An 18,550-nucleotide genomic window follows, 5' to 3' on the forward strand; every position below is an offset into this window, starting at 1 on the left:
ATAATAAAGCGAGAACATCTGCCAAATGGAGGGGAAAGAAAAGAGGGAGACGAAGCATAAAAGGAAGAAAATAGAGGTTGTAATTAGATACAGAAATAGTTAAAGAAAGGGCAGAGGAGGAGAGCTGCAGAGGGCTGGCCAGACCCGTGCTCCTGCAGCACTACATCATTTATCACAGCGTTTCCTCGGCTGCACCAGACTCCCGGCGACTGCTGATCGCCAAGATCAGCAGTCGCCTATTTAACAGGTACAGGCACTTCGGATTCAGCATCATCCTGACGTCCACTGGATACATGCTAAACAATTCCACAGAACAGGATGTGACGGAAATGACAGATTTGGCTCGGATTAAAAGGGTTTATTTAAGTTTTATTGAGCACAAGTTAAAAAAGAAGCAGAAAAAAAATGACGCGCCGCCGTTTTCGAAGGTATGAACTGGAAGATGTTTGATATATAAACACAGAGACGAGATCCACGTTGAACTACGCTCAAATGGGATTCACTGCAACGACTGCGGTTTAGCTAAACTCGCTGCTGGAGCATGAAAATAAATTACATGACTTTTGACTTGCGCAAAAGTCATGTAAGACACACTTAATGGCACCCCTGGTAATGATGTGCAAAAAGTCTTAAAATAAATTCAGTTTTTATTTTTGTAGCATGTCGTCATGTAATTTCTCTTTCTAATTCATGGATGAATGAACAAACCTTTATACAGAAGCAGGCTTTCACCATACTACACAATCGACATGAAGACGTTTTAAACATGTTATCACTCAGCTAACAGAAGTGAAGCAGAATGGGGAACTCATTGGCACCACTCAGCCAAAAACGGCCCAACGGTCGATTCGCAAAGCTTAGTTTCAGACCGTAATTTGGTCTCAGTTTATTCCCACATTTTTTTATTTTTCAAGTACTCTAACAGGTGCAGAATTGTCTGAGTTGCAGGGTGACTAATGGTGTGTTTTGTAGAAATTTGGTCTGTGGAAATTGTTTATTTTACAAGACAAAGTTGAAAGTGTGTGTCTTAGACCAAATGTTACATGTAGCAAAGATGAATCTGTAACACTGAAGGGGTGTTAATTAGACTGACATGACACAGTCAAACATCACATAACACCTGTTATGAACATGGAGTCTTCATGAATGTTTGTCATTAAGTGTCATTCGGTAAATAATGACACTTATAATGTAAAGTTGACCATTTTAATGGACTTTAAATACCATTAAAACTTGTTAAAATAAAAGTTTTAATGCAGATTTGCATTAAAAGTGTCATTATTTACCAAATGACACTTTATGACAACAGTCAGACATTCATGAAGACTCCTTCATATTCATAACAGGTGTTATGTCACGTTTATGACAGTGTCATGTCAGCCTTATGCACACCCCATCAAACAAAGTGTTACCGATGAATCTAAGCTGAACAAATTAAAAGTGGCGTTTGCATGTGGAGAGTACAGCGACATTTGTAAGAGTGTGAGAAGTCGTTCCCGGCTCCATGTTCCGACTTTCAAGGTAAATGAAACGCAGTATATGTTCTTTTAAGTCCAGAGCCAAACTGGTGACTGGAGACAGACCGCACAGTCTCTGGACCCGGAGAGAATAGATTCCTGCAGCGCGAATTCCTTCCATTCAGGTCAGGCAGAGTAAGCGAGGAAAGCCCGGGGATCCCATCAGGATAAAACCAAGAGGTGGTAATAGTTTGGGAATAAATTTAGTCTGAGTTTTGAGCCAGACGATGCCAAGGAGCAAAACACTCCCAACTACAAGCTTCCGCAGAAGCTAAACAAACAGCTAGCATCTGGTTAGCTCAGACGCCTGCTAGCATCTGGTTAGCTCAGACGCCTGCTAGCATCTGGTTAGCTCAGATGCCTGCTAGCATTTGGTTAGCTCAGATGCCTGCTAGCATCTGGTTAGCTCAGATGCCAGTCTCATGAGTCTTTTACGTTGTTGTGGATGATTTCCTAATGAGACCAACATGAGTTTCTTTGGTCACATGTCTGAGGATTTGAATGGTTGTAAAATCGTCAGAAAAAAATGAAGCAATGCGTTTTAAAATAATAGGCGTTAGATAAATGGAAGCTAATACTACCTCCTCTTTTAATTCTTCTTTCAAATCATCTGCCTTCACTCCTAGGTTGTTCTTGAGCTGTAACTGAACCACAGAGGTCTGCTGGCTCTCTCTTTTCCTGCCGTTTTGTTTCACCAATGTATATGTCTGAACTTCCCTTATCGCAATTATTTCTGGTCTTAAACCGAATTTAATCAACAACAGTCTCAGAACTGCCATATATCCTGCATTACTGTATACAAGTATACAACTCATTCAGGTAAATATTATGGCCAATAATATCACGGGATACTGTCCTGATAAAGAGTCAGGGGCTTCTGTTGCAGTAACTTGCCAAGCGTTGGTAAACTGGATGGGCTTTACGATAAAGTTGAATTAGATGTGAAGGGCTCGCTGGGCAGCAATCTCCGAAGTGTGTGGGAGATTTGGAGGTGGGGTGGGGGGTGGAGGAGGGGATTGTTTCTGAGGGTCATGACAGCCTCTTTATGGCATGATGGCTGGCCTGGCCTCCAGGGATACAGAAATATGAAGACAGCAAGTCGATAGCAGAGGGAAGGTGTTCAGTGCTGCGTATAAACGCTGGGCTGGAAATGACGCTCTCCATCCCAGCTTCCATCCATCTGCCCTCCCCCCCCCTCGGATTAACTGGAGCATGGGCCCATAAAGCTAACAAACAGATCTCTGCCGTTCCCACACAGACCGATTACAGTCAGATTATGCATTTTTGCCATCACAACTCGGCTGCTTTTCAGTTGTGCTCCGGCCAGAAATCGTCCTCTTTCAATCCATTAGGATGGGAGAATGTAGTTCACATTTACTGATAATCTTCTCATTTGAATATTTTGTTTTCCATTAATATGTATTTCTGGAAAAATAAATAAATTAATTAATAAAAAAAAAAAAATTAGCCACACACTGATGTTCTGATCTGATATTAATCCAAGTTTCTCAGAAATTAATACGCCGCAGACCAGACGTGGGCGAAATGTGCTCCATAATAGTGATTAATGATAATTAAGAGGAAGAGAAAAATAAAACAGAGCTAGCTTCCACGGCGACATCGCTGTGATGATAATCTGCCGCAGCAATATTAGCTCAATGCGATTTTCCATGTGCACGGCTCTGCTAGAAAGAGGACACACAAGAGATGTATCTGTGATTGATGGGGATTTTAAATCTTTGCAGCAGCTGCCTGTGGCGAATCCTTCTGAGACACTTGACAGGATTTGAATTAAATATAGCTGGATTGTTTCTTTAGCAGCATATGGAGTCTCATTCTGTGTGGATACTTAGTTGGATATATTTGATTTTTAAGCAGCGTAGACTTCAATTCGCATGCTCACGCATCTAACAGTTTCCTACATATCGGTTTTATCCATGAACTTTCATGGGAAAGGAGACGGCCTCCGACTGCCACGTCATCCCAGGACAACGCAGCAGGGGTAGTATCAATCCAACACCAAGTGAACACAGGGCCCAGATCGCCAATACCATTACTGACACAGATACTTTTTTAAACTTCTGACCTTTAGGTGTTTTTGTGGTTTTTTTCTTTGAATTATTTTGTTACAATGCAATGGTGCGTTCACGCCAAACGCGTTTTGAGCGTCAGGCGCATCTGGTTTACATTCAAAGTCTGTGTGGAGCGTCAAACACTCAAAACGCTCCAGACAGTTCAAATCGCGCCTCGCCAGAAGCTTGGAAATGCGCCACAACGCGCCTCCACGTAGACTTTGACTGTAAACCAGACACACCTGACGCTGAAAACGCGCACACAGCGTTTTGACCTCAACATGGACAGAGCTTCTAGGTGTCTAAAATACTTTATCAGCATTAACGTGGTTTGTGTGCATTTTCTTAAGCTGACAAAAATATCGTTTGAGAGCAATTCATTTGAATCAGGTTTTCAATAATAAAGTCATCTAAAACATGGAGGGCAGGGCAGTGTCCACGAGGACACATCTACGTAAAGAAAAACAAACTACATATGTGTTTAAGCCTGCAAGTGGGAAGTCAAGAGTTCACCACAGGGAACCCTCCCTTATGAGTAAAACATAAAAGCTCCACCAGAAAAGCCCTGGCCAGGATTTGAACTCGGCACCTTCATGCATTTAACATTCGCCTGATGCAAATCCTCAGTGACGAATGCTCAAACGGAGGGAAGCAGCCAGAGCGCAGCGGAAATGTTGAGCGCCACCTCCATCACGTTCCCGTCGTACTTCGCAAATCAGATTTCCAACATGTCTGCTTTGCGTCACGTCTGAACGTCACACTCTTTCTGCGATCCGATTTAACCTCCAGATGTCAAATAGTGGTATTTATTGGCTTTGCGCCTTCCTCCTGAGGTGGATCAGGGGTGTAACACCGGTTTGTTTGACTGCAACAAAGACCACATACAAATTACTTACTTACTTGTAATACATCGTGTCAAGGAGATGCATCACACTGTCAGTTGCAGAAGGTGGTCCTGCTGAAGGGTTTCTTTGTTTTCAGAGGAAGTCGTTAACAATGTCTTGATGTGGCTTCCTTACAAAACTTTTAACTTTTTCTTTTGTACTTGACTGAATCGGAAACTGTTTTACCGAATTTGCGGGGTCTACCCGTCTCATTTGTGCTGCACTGAATTAATTTGGCTATCGGATTAACTTAAGTATTATCTTTTCAGAAAAGGAATTGGCGATAAAAATTCATTTAAAGTGGTACAAGCAAAAATCAAATTGGATGAAATTGAATCACTAAAGCAAGAAGACAAGAGCAGGTGAGAGTCGTTGGCCGTATAAAATTTAGTAGCTTATTAATAACTGGAATCCGTCAGACAGCCGTGATTGCTCATAATTTCCAGATCCAAACACGACGTTGCATTTTTCTTACGAACCAATCAAATTTAGGTGTGAGATCCAGTTTTCAGCAGGTTCTGTAAGACGAGTTTTGGATTTTCAGCGGCAACAACTTTAACTAGGAACCGTTTGGTGGATAAAATCCAAAGAGTTTTCTTGAAATCAACTCTGACAAACGTCCTTAGACAGCAGGAGTGTGGCTTTGCTTTAACACAGTGTTGACAGAAAAAAAATGAAACGGTTCTTCCTGTCATCGATCACCTGGTTCAAGATTCCACAACAGACTGAAATGAACACACTCCAGAAAGAAAAAAAAAATACCTGTGGTAAAACAATTAAATGAGTTAAAAGATCACCAGAAGGGTACTGGGATTTTAATACTGCATACAGGAAGACCAAGGTTAAATGTTCAAATCAAATTAAGGTTCTTTACATTACGGTTTTCTTATAAAGAGAAATGCATATTTTAAATTATTCAGAGACTTCCTTACACATTTGCAGGAGGCAGCTTCAACCCTTTTCTCCTTTTTGCTGTCTTCTAACCTGTTTCCTCCAGTTTCTTATATCAGAGGATAATAAAGGCCGCCGAGCGTCGTCTCGCTGTGCAAAAACATAAGTTAGCCTTGTGGAGAAATATTTGGAATATTTTAGCAGGATGAGCAAGGTGTTTCATTTTCAGATTAGACTGTGAAGCTTCTCCAGGGGAGCAGAGCCAAACAAACACACGCACACACACACACACACGAACCAGTTCTTCACTACTACTCCCATAGGTTACCATTTCAGAAGGATATTCAGCTTTAAAAATTTTAAATATCACTCTCTTTGTTCATGTTTCAAGGACATGCATTGCCACCTTTCTCTCCGCAAATGGAGAGAAACGAGGAGCTGGGGGAGCAGGAAGCATCTTATTGGAGCGTGAAGTAACCGAGGCCGGGTGGGGATTTGTCTACGGGGCACCGGGGTGACAGAAGACAAGGAAGTTTTCTATTCGCTGTTACCTCAGGAGGAGTTGTTTCAGAGACGATGTTCTCCTTTTTATTTTAGCTCAAAATGCAGCTTTCTAAGTGTCGTGTCTTTTCTCGAGCTTTCTACTGACCCGACGTTCTGATGGCTTCTAGCCGTCCGACTCAAAAGAAACTTGCAGACTCCCAGCTAATCTTTAGCAAATAAGCTAAAAAAAAAGAAGAAAGAAATTAGGAACTGTTATATGGATCAAGAAGCATTAAAGGGAACTAAGACATTGAGGGGAATTTGCGACAAAAGTGAATATGGCATCGATTTAGACTATTTCACTTTTGATGGATTGTAAAACTTTACAGCTTTTAGCTGAAGTTTATGTTAGTTTTTTTCTGGGCTGGGTGTTGTAGTGCCAATGGTTTAGTTCAGACGACAATCCTCACGTAATGACCAAAAGCTAACTGATTATACATTTTATATTTGTTTCTAGTCATATCTACATGACTAGAAATAAAAAAAAAACCAAGCCAGCAAAAACTTAACACTGCAGTACCAAAGTAAGGGAAAACAATAACAGGTTGGAAGACTGATTAGAGTTTATGATTTTACAATTACTATTAATCAAAGGCGTCTCTAAAATTTATATATATATATATATTTGTTTGCCTTGAGTTAATGAAACTCAGTGTTTCAGCATTTTTACAGTTTGATAATTTAAGCAACAGTTTGGGCATAAAATTATTCATACCCCAGACAGACTTAGCTTTTAAATCATTTTCATTTGAACGCAACTAAAAATGTCTCTGATGATACATAATACAGGCATCTTTAAAAAGGACTATAAAGAAACCTATTGATATTAAAAAGACATATAGCTACTTGTATTATCCATTTTGGCGTTTAGGAAATAATTAATACCGAAAAACTGAAAAAAAACAAAAAGCAAACAAAAAAAAATGTAAATGTATTGCAGCAATCAAGCTGTACTTTTCATTTGACCATCAGGCTTTTGGTTCATCTTTGTTGATGAGCTCCAAGTCTTCACTTTAGTCCTGCATAGAAACATTACAGGTAAAATCCTTTACAACACATGAATAAACAGCTTCTGTTCTGTTCAGGGTTATAGTTTTGCTTTCCTTTTGTGTTTTGTTAAAAGCAAGCAAACAAACAAACAAAAACAGGAACGTTCTCGACAAGTTCAGATAGGCGAGGCCCAGGGCAAAAAACCAGCAGCCGCATCTTGGTGCTCCTCTTCGAATCCAGGCTGTAATGCCGTTGTAGTAAAACGGAACGGAGTAAATATTTTGAAGGCACAGTTTGTAATACATATCCATTTGGAAATGGAAATCTGCGGTCAACATAACCTTCCCCCCCCCCCTCACCCTGGTACTCCCGCCTGCCTGGAGGACACTGTACAACACCACATTTCAGCTGCACGTCGCATGCGAAGCCTTTTATTCTCTGGCTCTGAACTAGTCCTCAAACACAAAGTTCACCCTCAAAGGGTAAGTCAGCAAGTGAAGGCAGGGGCGAAATAAAACATGAAGGGAGTGAAGGGAAGGTGATGCATCCTTTTAGGCCTGGGATCCAGAGCTCTCCATCCTCCCAAGGACACACAAACATGTTTTGTTAGGATAAGAATATCTCTCTCTCTCTCTTTCTGAGGGAGGATAAATTATTATCATTAATTATAATAAATTTGCCTGTCAAGGCTGCAATTATTTTGTTGCCACACAAATTGCCTATTCGTATAATGATGCCGACGGAATGCAGCGGCGTGAGTGAGTCATGAGTTTGTTGAACAATCAAAAGCCAAGAAAGCTAATTGTTTCACTCGTCAAAAAACAAAAAAAAAGGAAAAAGAGCAAGCCGGAGCTCACAGCAGCGCGGGGTTCAGGTGTGTGCCGAGAGGGAGCTGTGTGTACGCCGTTAAACGCTTAACTGTCATCACCAAGACAACTTTATTTCTGCCCAAAGCACTGATGCAAATTGCTGCCATGATGCGAAAGCTCATTAAGAATGTCATATGGCTCCCTGTAGCCTGTAGGTGTGCAAAAAAAAAAAAAACCTTCAACAACCAGAATGAGCTCTAACGGAGAACAGTAACAAGTTCCTATTTTGAGAATGTTAAAAATGTACATGACGCGACTGAGAGGCGGTTTGGCACCAGATAAAATTAGATGCGTTTCGAAAGTCAGAGCACAATATGCACAACATCACTGGAGGTTTTAGCTACGAACTTGAGGGACATCCCGTTTAATACGATGCTGACCTACTGTTTGGAGATGCAACAGTTTCTACTCCTCTAGGAAGTCTTCCCACAGCGAGTAAGAGTGTGTTTAAGAGAATTTCCCCCCCACCCCCATTTTCCCTGAAGTGCATGTGTGAAGCGAGACGCTGATGTTGGTTGGGAAGGCATTGCTCACAATCCTCGCTCTGCCGATTCCCAAAGGTCTTTCCGGTTGAGGTCGGCCTCAGTTGCAGGCCAGTTAAGTTGACAGAAGCAACAAATGGCTCAAAGCAAACAGACTCTTGCTTCGCGTTCTACTCAGCAGTCGTGTTGGAAAAGAATCGGGGGGCCTCGCTAAAATGTTCCAAGAAAGTAGGGGGCGTGAAATTGTCCGAAATACGTTCTAAAACTCAAGATTTCCTTGAAAGGGAAGAGTTCAGAGAAACTAAGACGACAAGGCCAACACCTGAAAAACAGCTCCAAACCCCCAGGCTCCTCTGCACCAAACTTTACACTTGACGTGCTGCAATCAGGCAAGCGCCGCTCTCTTGGCGACTGCCAAACCCAGACTCATTAATTGGATTGTCAGAAAGAGAGGCATAATTCATCACTCTGGAGAACAACAATCTCCACTGCTGTAGAATCCGTTGGCAGAACGATTTACACCACTGCATCCAATCTTTTGTGTCTGCACCTGCTGGTGTAGGGCTTTGATGAAGCGGCATAGCCATGACAGCCCTTTTCAAATGTAACTCTTGCAGCTCTCTTTGCGTAGATCTTGAACTGATCTAAGTGCCGCATGGAGTTTGGAGGTCTGTAGCGACCGCGGCTCAGCATCTGCTGACCCCGATTCATGGCTTCCCGTGAATCAATGTCCTCTTCTTTGTTATGGCACCTGTATCATGTTCAGCCACGGACATGGCGTGTTCAGGATATTCAGTTTCCATCTTTCTTTTTTTTTTTTACCAAAAATTTGGCATTTTAAAAAATAGACTGCTCTCTACATGGTTTGTGCAAACTGCAGATGGTACTTCTTAAGGCTTTCAACGATGGCTTTGTTTGCTTTTTCTGTTTGTCTCTTCCATTAATGTCAGAGAAGTGGGGTGTAAAACTAACAGCTGACCTGTCAACATGCGCTCCCACATGGACTGGGGATTTTTTAAGCTTTTCTTTTAGCCAAATAATGCCACCTTTGCTTGGCCTGTGTGTTCACCTGTGTTTGTGTGGATCCAGGACTACAGAGCGTTTAAGGTGTCTGGGTGTTAAGTGCAGTGGACGGCTGCCTATTTGTAAATCAGTGTTTGCAGATTCACCTATTATAAAGTCATTTTCCTGTGGAAAATGACTTTGAATTATTAACGGAAAATCCGTCCATTTGTGTATAGTAACCCTGTTTTACCCCGTGTTCCTTGGTTTTCAAGATGCTTTTGAACAACAATATTTTAAATTAATCACAGGGAAATTCCAATAATTTACATAAATGTTTGTGGTCATAATGTAAAAAATTTGAAAAAAATCCCCAAAATTAAAAAAAATAAATACATTTTCTGGGAGAAATACAAAAATGAATCATTATTTGTTGTTTAAACGAATCTAATGATAGAATTATCCTACTGTTGACTAACATTAAATATAGTGCAGTAAAATACTCATCTGTGCTTTGGAGACTTGGGTATAATTGCCTCCTGAATGGTTAGGAACCTTTCTTTTTGTACTTTTTGTTCTTTTATTGTATTTGTTTTCTTTTTTTTTGCGGTTTGGACTTTGAGTCTGTAATAATAAATCTATTTATCTTTGAATGTGGCCATGTTATATAGAGTATGTGTGAACAGGAGGTCCAGGACAGACGTAAGCGAATGCAGGTATGATCGCAGATTGTAATTGCCAACACGACACACGGCGTGATCCACCAACCTTGAGGAAGTTATTTTAGAAGGCAAAATCTTGTGAACAATTGATAAGGACAGGCGAATGTGGCTCAGAATTTTTTTTAAGTTGTGAACTGCGAACATAAATTATTCCGTCTTAATCTCTGTGAACTGAACTTAAAAATAACATTCAAACGAGCAGCCAGGTTTCCATGTTGAAATGGGGGGATGGAGCGCAGCATGAGAAAACTACTGTTGAGAATTTTACACCTGAATTTATTATTATTATTATTATTTTTGCCACGACCGTCTGGTGTTTGGTCAATCATACTTGGGAGCAAAAAACAAAATGAAAACGAAGAAAGACTGGGATCAAACTGTGGTGAGGAGACACTTCTATTAGCACATTTTCAGCAGAGTGAAGCAATGCATCACAAGATAACAGATGAAAAATGTTTTGTGGAAATTTTGGACTTTGCAGCTCTTGACCTCACTCAGAAAAATAAAAAATGGTCACCATCAATTACCTATCCTGCATTTCAGAGTAAATTAGAGAATTTACTGTTTTGTTTTTTTTTACATGCTCCACAGTGCTTAACCGTTGAAGTCCCCCCAAAAAATGTTTGCATATCAAAAACTTTGGGCTCAGAATTGCACAGAATGTTGGTAAAGCAGCGAAATCTTGCTCTGTAAAATTTTGCCATCTCTGCTGTTGGCTCCGTACTGGATTAGGACAGAACAGTCTGGGCATTTAAAAGAGAATCTACACATATTCAGAGGTTAAAAATAAGTTGAATGTATGCTGCACATACATGATGGACCTCAGAAACTCAACTCAACTACCACATCCCGCTGGCTGGACAAAAAAACCCCAAAACAAAACAAAAAAAACAAGAATTTTGTTGTCAAACCCCAGCACAGCAAATATAAATCTACACTGTAGTTATCGCATTAATATTAAAGACTTTTCGACCTCTCCCCAAAGTTTTCATTATCAAACCATGAAGGTGTGTGGAGTACAGAAAGAAAGAGCCGCTAGTTTCGCCGCAGCGTGTTTAGTGAACCCCCAGCCAACTCTAAATGACACCTCGCTGTGCTGTTGCCGATATCAAACTCGGTCCAACACGTCTTGGGCTCTCTAATGGTCTCTCTGCATTCCATTCAACTTGACTTCGCTGGTGGTAATTCAAGTTACTGCACAGAGGGGCTTGCCCTTATCATTTAGAGTCGACGGAAATTACATGAAATTGCTCAGAAGTGTGGTAGAAGCAGGGCTGGCGGATGAATAAAATGGACCGTGAGCCACAACTTCCACCGAGGCTCGAGCGCAAGAGAACAAACAAAGCAAACAAAGAAAGAAGAAAAAGAAAAACGCAGAATGCATTCAGTCACGGACAATTACGATCACAGTAGAGCGCTGCGAAAAAAGTCTTTGCTGCCTTATATGTTTTATTCCACTTGTACCATGATTTTTTTTTCACGCTTTAATTTTTCAGGTCAAAAAAAAAAGAAAGAAAGTGAAAAGTAGAGATAACACGAGTAATCCTAACCGACCTCGGCCTATGATGAAAAAGTAATCATTCCCTACACCTAATAACGGGTTGTGCCACTCTTGGTGTCAACAGCTGGCATGAAGCAATTATAATGACTGGCAGATAGTCGAGTATTTGGCTCTTTTCTGCAGAAATCTTTTCATTTAGTCAAATTGGAGGGTTTGTGAGCATGCAAAGTAACTTCACTTGGGTCCAGACTCCGAAACCGCAATTCAGTTTGTTTGGTTTTTTTTATAAATTTGAGCATTGCGAGTTTATTGTGGAAACACTAGGTTATTCCCTTCAAATATATATATATATATATTTTTTTTGCAAGAGAGAAGAATACATGAATTCATCACTTGTGACAAGATATCCAGGTGATGTAATTGCATCCACTTCACTTTAAATGGCACAAGACTGAAGGTTTAGGAAACCTTCACGCTGAAAACGGATAAAACATCGTCTTGATCTTTATAGGAAAATGTTTCCGTTTCAAAAAAATAAAAAAAGACTCAAAGTTGTACGGTGATTATGTACTCCACTTTGTCCGACTGCAGCTTTTATCTCAGTAGTGATGCCATTGACTGCGGTCACAATGATTATTGGTCAATACCACTTACTTGACATAAAAAAAAAATATCTACGAGCTGTTGGAAGTCATTTTGGGGTGTTTTTTTTATGCTTCTATGTGGTTCATTTCTTCTTCCAAGTTTCTTTTTCAGTTCTCTCCTTCTCACAGCTGGCTAGAGCTAATTGTAATTTTCTTAGGGTTATGGTTAGAATTAAAGTAGACGAGTCGATTCAGACGCATCCTTCATCTGACCTCATTTGAACTGATTCATCATTTCAAATGAGTTCTGTTCAATACGCAAGCCAATGACTGAGCAACGCTTTTGAATCCACACACACACACACACACCTCTCCAGAGAAGGCCTGTCCGTTCAGCAAGTGTTCAGAGCCCTGGCCGTCCTCACTGCCAAAGTGTAGTCGTATCTCCTCCAGACGATGGCTGTACGTCATCGGGCCCCCGGAGATGTTAACCAGATGCTCCTTGTCCAGTCGCAGGGAGACGTGGCGGCCCGTGTTGTACATGGTCCCTCCCACCTGGGGGAAAACAAACGCAGGGACACGGATTACAAGGCTAGCACAACAAAGGTCCGTTGTGGTAACGTCCACAGTACGAGTAAAAATAAAACGTCAAAATAAAAATAAAGGAGTTAATATTTTCTATGGCGCATTTTGGAGTTGTGCGTCTTTCTTCTGGGCAAAGCAAAACCTAGACACAATTTGATTTAATCCAGTTTGCAATAAAGCAAATGAATGAATGTTTCTCTTGCCAATAGAACTAGTACTATTTCATCAATATTAAGGTCTTACATACCTAAAACAAGACTCCAAATCTTGCTAAAAAGTTACTTTTTAGTCAGTTGGTCATATTTTAAGTGTAATAAAAATATTTGCACCAGAAACTAGAACAAAAATACTTTGTAAGGTTTTGTGTTTTTGCAGTGTAGAGGTAATGTGTCGTTCATGTGACCTTTTGTGTGAACTTTTCTAACATGATTTCGCATCTTCAGAGTTATACAGGAGCAGCACACAGCTCTGAGCTTGTGAACTAGTAAATAAATAAATAAAAACAAAACAAACAACAACAAAAAACCCAGTCAGTCCCAATCAATCCATCAGAAGTGATATTCATCAGTACAGTTCGTGTTTCTGTTTATTCATAATCATCGGCAGGTTCAAGGAGGAGGAGGGGGAGCATTGCTATTCAAGTCGCAACTTTTGGGTGGACTTCCAATGCCCTTATCTGCCTCCTTCCATCCCTCTGCTTTTCCTCCCCCTCTGTTCCTTCTCTCCTTGTGCTGCTGCCTTTCAAAGATGATCTCTCCTTCCCTTCTTTAAAGTCCTAGAAGAAGAAGTCTGCCCACACTTTGTAAATATTTTATAGATGCTGTGAAAAATCAATGGTCTGAAAGGATGAAGTGAGAGTAAGAGGGAGTGATGCAAAGAGAGATAAGTGCCGTGCGCAGGAGGAGAAAGGTGTGCCGAGTTTAGTGCCCGACGAGGGAGACGCAGCAGAGGTAGAGAAGACTGAGCCTTTTTATGTTCCCCGGTGAATTAAAAGGAGCGAGGTGAGACCTCTGAAAAGACCAAGAAAATCTAATCTCTCTCTCTCAAAACCCAGTTTCTCTTTCTCTCTCTCTTTCTCTCTCTCTCTCTCTCTTTTCTTCTTTTTTTTGAGGCAGAAGAAGTGGTTAGTGTTTTTGTTTTCCAAATCCTCGGAGACGAAATGTCGAGCAGGCTAGAAACTGAAGGTCTCCAAAAAGAGAAGGCATTAATATTCCACTATGAAACTCCAAATGCGTTACATAACATCTGATTGTTAAAGATCTGATGTGCTGCCACGGTGATTCACTGTTTAAAAAAAAAAAAAAAACTCATTTGGAGTGCATAATTACAGAAAGGTTCTTTGTTTTTTTATGCAGGAATGATGAATAAAAGTGACAACTCGATGTTTTGACCTCTTTCTGCAGCGGTTTGCGTTCAACATCATCCGTCTGGTTTTGTAGAGCCAGTGAGGGTTTTACAGGTTTCACTGTGGGCGTCCAACCAAGGAAATGGTGCATCCAAATAATTTGTGAACACAGTTCAGCATTTACCAGCTGTTGAACACGGATTAACTAGCAGCAAACTAACTTCGCTGCCCCTCTGTAGCCCTGTGGTCTTCCACATCCAGCTGGATGATCCAACAGAGAACTGGGAGGGGTCCAGGGTTCGATGGAAGGATCTATTTTATTTTTTTTATTTTTTATTTTTTTGTAAGCTACTAGCATGTTTGGGATCTACTCTGTGGGCCACAGTGTTCGGCTTGTTCGCCATGCTTGTCGGGATGGGCCTGGATGTCCTACAGAGATCTAATTGTCCACCATGCTTATTTTTTTTAACAATATTTAGAGCATTTGGTTATGGCGTTCTGTGTGCCGCTTTGCCAATAAGCACATCTTCTGCGACATATCTGCAAACCGGAGTACACCGTTAGTGAAAACACAGTATTTTCATGTGGAAAGGCCGTCGCTCGTGTTTAGTGTCTCAGCGACTTTCATCCACGGACACAGAGAGGTATGTGAAGACCTCAAGCCAAGCTGAGCTCACCAAACTTTGGCTAAATCGAAAGCAAAAAGTGGTAGAATGTTGATTGCGTCATTAATTAAAAAACAACAAAAGTGATCGATGTCTCCAGTCAAATAGGGACATAAACCAAAAATAACGGTCATTTTTACATATAAATTATTTGAATGTCTGTTAAATACTGCAATGAATTAAAATTCAATTTATATATAAAAAAAAACAAACTCTAGTGAGCAAAAAGGGAAATTAAATGTTAGCATTTTTTTAAAACTTCACTGTACAGTTGCAATATGTATTTTATTTTTCTTCTGGATGGATGCAAACTGCATTTCCTTGTTTTGTACTTGTGACATGTGCAACGACAAGTTTTCGTAGAAGGTGATGGAAGGAAAGTTCTCCTGCTGCAGACTGTACCGTATTATTTTATGTCATGAAGTGACATAGAAGAGCTGAAAACTCAAACTTTTAGTTCATACATTCCCAAACTTTATAGTCTCTAGGTTGCCTATAAGATCTACACTAATTAGAGAAAATAAGAACTGATCTTTGGTAATGTGGCTTTTATTTAAAAAAAAAAACAAAAGTGATAACTGCTAAATATCGTAGCCAACAAGCACAGTTCAGTTTCTTTGGTGTAATCCAGTATCCATTATTATGCCAAGTGTCGCTCTTTGAGCTGAGGGATTTACCATCAGGCAAGATAAACACCAAAGCATTCCATACATCCATTTTCTTTCCTCAGCCTTGGGGTCGGGAGGGGTGCTGGTGCCCATCTCCAGCTATCGTTCCAGGCGAGAGGCGGAGTCACCCTGGACAGGTTGCCAGTCTGTCGCAGGGCAACACAGAGACACACAACAACACACACACTCACACCTAGGGGCAATTTGGAGAGGCCAATTAACCTGACAGTCATGTTTTTGGACTGTGGGAGGAAGCTGGAGTACCAGGAGAGAACCCACGCATGCACAGGGAGAACATGCAAACTCCATGCAGAAAGACCGGGGCCGGGAATTGAACCCAGAACCTTCTTGCTGCAAGGCAACAGCTCTACCAACTGCGCCACTGTGCAGCCCCACTTTGAAATTCCCTGACATGAAAACAAACGAGGACTTAACTATCATATCTTGTTTTCAGTGATCCTCAAAAACACCAAACGATGGAGTTAAAGGTTTGCTTTACTGCAGCTTAATTATACGCCACCTCCCCCCAACAGAACAGAAACAATTAAGTTTAAAGACAGCGATGTAGTATGAGAGACCGCTCACTCTTCTGTAATCCACGACTTACCATCACAGGAACGTTAAGCAGGAAAACATACATCAGAGATGTGATCTAGTGTTGATAGGGAAATCATTTTCCCAGCTTGTATGTTGTTTAGTAGGAGAAGCCCAGTTAGGCAGGACAGCTAACAAATGGGAAAGAGTGTTGAACAAAACAAAGGCTTCGAGAATAAATGCATTTAGTGTATAACAGGGAAACTGACATGTGGAACGGCCGCTACAAGAGTGTGATTTGGGGGGGGGGGGGGGGAGCTGCACTTTTTTCCTAATTGGCTGCCCACACACCTCCCGGGGATCAATAATCTCCTCGAAAGGTACAACTACCTATAGCTGCCGAGCACAGAGCGCCGTTACGGGGGCGACTCTGCCGCTGCTCCGGGGAGCACTTCCCCTCCCGCAGCCTGTCGTGTGCAACGCAATCTTGGGTATGTAAATGATTATTTGGTGATTGAAGATGCAAACAAAACTCCGCTGGAGCACAAAAGCAATTTGGGAAGAGAGATTGAACTCATAAAAATCCCTTACAATTAAAGTGAAATTTAAAGCGTCACTGTTGGGGCTAAAAGATCACATTTAACTATATTTAGCCAGCTGGTGGCGGCCAAGCTTGGCGGATTAATGAATATGGCTCGACTTAAACTTTGTTTAGCCACGTTTTTTTTTCTTTTCTCCTGCATCGGCAATTATTAGTCGCAGCAGATACGCAAAAGTACTATATCTCAATCAGCCTCGTCTTTATTTGGAGTCTCGGCACTCATGTTGGCAGTAACCTAATTATTTTGCAGCGGTTTTTTGTTGTTAATATTTTCACATTGTGTGCTGAATGTATTTGTGAAAATCACTGGCTTTTGTGCTCTATTCATCAAATACACATCCAGGCCGTCAGACAAACACAGGTCCGTGTTGCTTGCGCACCGGCGTCTGGACCACACGCTTGCATGACAATCGACAAGAACAACATTCCGAGCTCTCGAACTCCCGGCATTACACCGCTACGCTGATTATGCCGTTTTTATGCTAATGACTCGCAAACAACGTTAGGAAATGCTCCGCCGTGCTCTATGCACCGTCTTTTGTTGAGAGTATTGCAATAATCAGCACATTATTTAAATGCTGGCAATTGCACGCCTGAAACCGAGGCTCGTCTGTCTCTCGGTGGCGAGCGAAGAGCTCCATTATCGTCCAAAAACTGTTAAGAAAGAAAAGAGGCAGAGGCAACTTTTTTTAATTGCGTAAAAACAAAAAGACGGTGTAGTTTGTGTTTAATAAATTCTATATACAATGTGTGTCTACCTTATTTATACTGCCAAGAACCAGTCATACGTCATAGATGTAGGAAAGCTTGTTCCTCTGGTCTTCAGTTCCGTTTTATCCGGATTCAGCACCGTTTCTGGACTTAGTTATTTTCTTGCATTTGCCTTATGAATTCCTTTAATAAATATCTGAGTGTATGAATTACACAACGTAGTGATATGGTGATACCAGACTGCAACAACAAGCAACCAAGAAGTTGCTAATTCGTGGTTTTCTAAATGTCAAGTGTTACTAAGACCCGGTAATACAAAGTATAACAAGTATAACATTATTTTTTTTTGACACAAATTGCCTGCCTCTCTTCGTTTTGCTTTAATGAGGACGCTTGCATCAACACCTCTGTGTGCTTTGGCATTTGAACAAAACATTGTTTCGAACTCGTTTTCTGTTAACGTCCAAGACGTTTGCCAAGTGATTTTATTGTCATTGTTTCGTTTCGCGTGCTGATGCAGACACGGATGAAACACAAACTGTACTTCATCTACAACAATGCAAAAGGAGGCTAAGAAAGGCAACAGAAAAAGGTTTGAATTTTCATATTTGTTTTTTTAGGTTAGCAAGGACTTCATGAAATGCACCTAATTTTGTTTGTTATGGAATCCCTTCAGAGGGAATATATACTCCTTCACTTTTTTCCACATTTTGCTACCTTGTAGACTTATTCTAAAACCATTTTTTTCTTTAAGCATGCTTTTAGACTTTGTAAATTTAGTAAGTTGCAATTTTAAATTATAGCTACATAAGCACTTGTGGCCAAGGTTTTAATATTTTGCATAAGGACTTTTGGCAGCTGTCATCTAAAATCTAATTAATTTGTTAGAAGAAAGGAGGACATTTTTGGCAAATACAACATTCCAGTGAAGAAGACCTCATAACATTTGTGAAGGATACACAGGGAAGTATTGGAGGGTGAAAAAAAAAAAAGCTATCCAAACCAACCCTGCAATATATGAAAATGCGATTGCCTCCCATATCGAGTGATGAATTTATTGTGATTAACCTTGTTTTTTTTGGTATAATTTCATGACTGGATGGTTGGCTGGCTGTCTGACTGGCTGGAAGGATGGATGACCCGTCTTTAAAAAGCTGCAATTCTCTCTCATCTCTAAACTGGGCATCACATTTTTGGCTTAAAAAAAAGAAAAAGGAGTCTCTCAAAGGTAGCTAAAAAATTGATATCACAGAACCTCTCTCTCTCTCTCTCTCTCTCTCTGCCAAAGTCTATAACCACAATCTCCTTAGCAGACTGCATGCATTATACATAATTTCCTGTACAGTCTAGCCTGTTATGACCTTATCCTATCAGTCTCAATACA

The 18,550-nt window shown here is 40.8% G+C and overlaps 1 protein-coding gene and 1 long non-coding RNA gene across 3 annotated transcripts in view; one reads left to right on the forward strand and one right to left on the reverse strand.

Annotated features, from left to right (window-relative positions):
* LOC103152898 (carbonic anhydrase-related protein 10) overlaps nt 1-18,550 on the reverse strand; it is a 277,583-nt gene that overhangs the window by 22,853 nt on the left and 236,180 nt on the right. For both annotated transcript variants that reach the window (XM_007573556.2, XM_007573555.2), the window contains exon 4: nt 12,427-12,612. In XM_007573556.2, the coding sequence (XP_007573618.1) occupies nt 12,427-12,612 (186 nt within the window). The remainder of the gene's footprint in view (nt 1-12,426; nt 12,613-18,550) is intronic.
* On the forward strand, nt 3,656-15,529 carry LOC107833125 (uncharacterized). Its single transcript, XR_001658836.1, has 3 exons — nt 3,656-3,724; nt 5,599-5,601; nt 15,518-15,529. It is a non-coding gene; the product is annotated as an uncharacterized LOC107833125 (long non-coding RNA).

Source organism: Poecilia formosa, unplaced genomic scaffold (assembly GCF_000485575.1).
Source record: "Poecilia formosa unplaced genomic scaffold, Poecilia_formosa-5.1.2 Scaffold333, whole genome shotgun sequence".
Taxonomy (NCBI): domain Eukaryota; kingdom Metazoa; phylum Chordata; class Actinopteri; order Cyprinodontiformes; family Poeciliidae; genus Poecilia; species Poecilia formosa.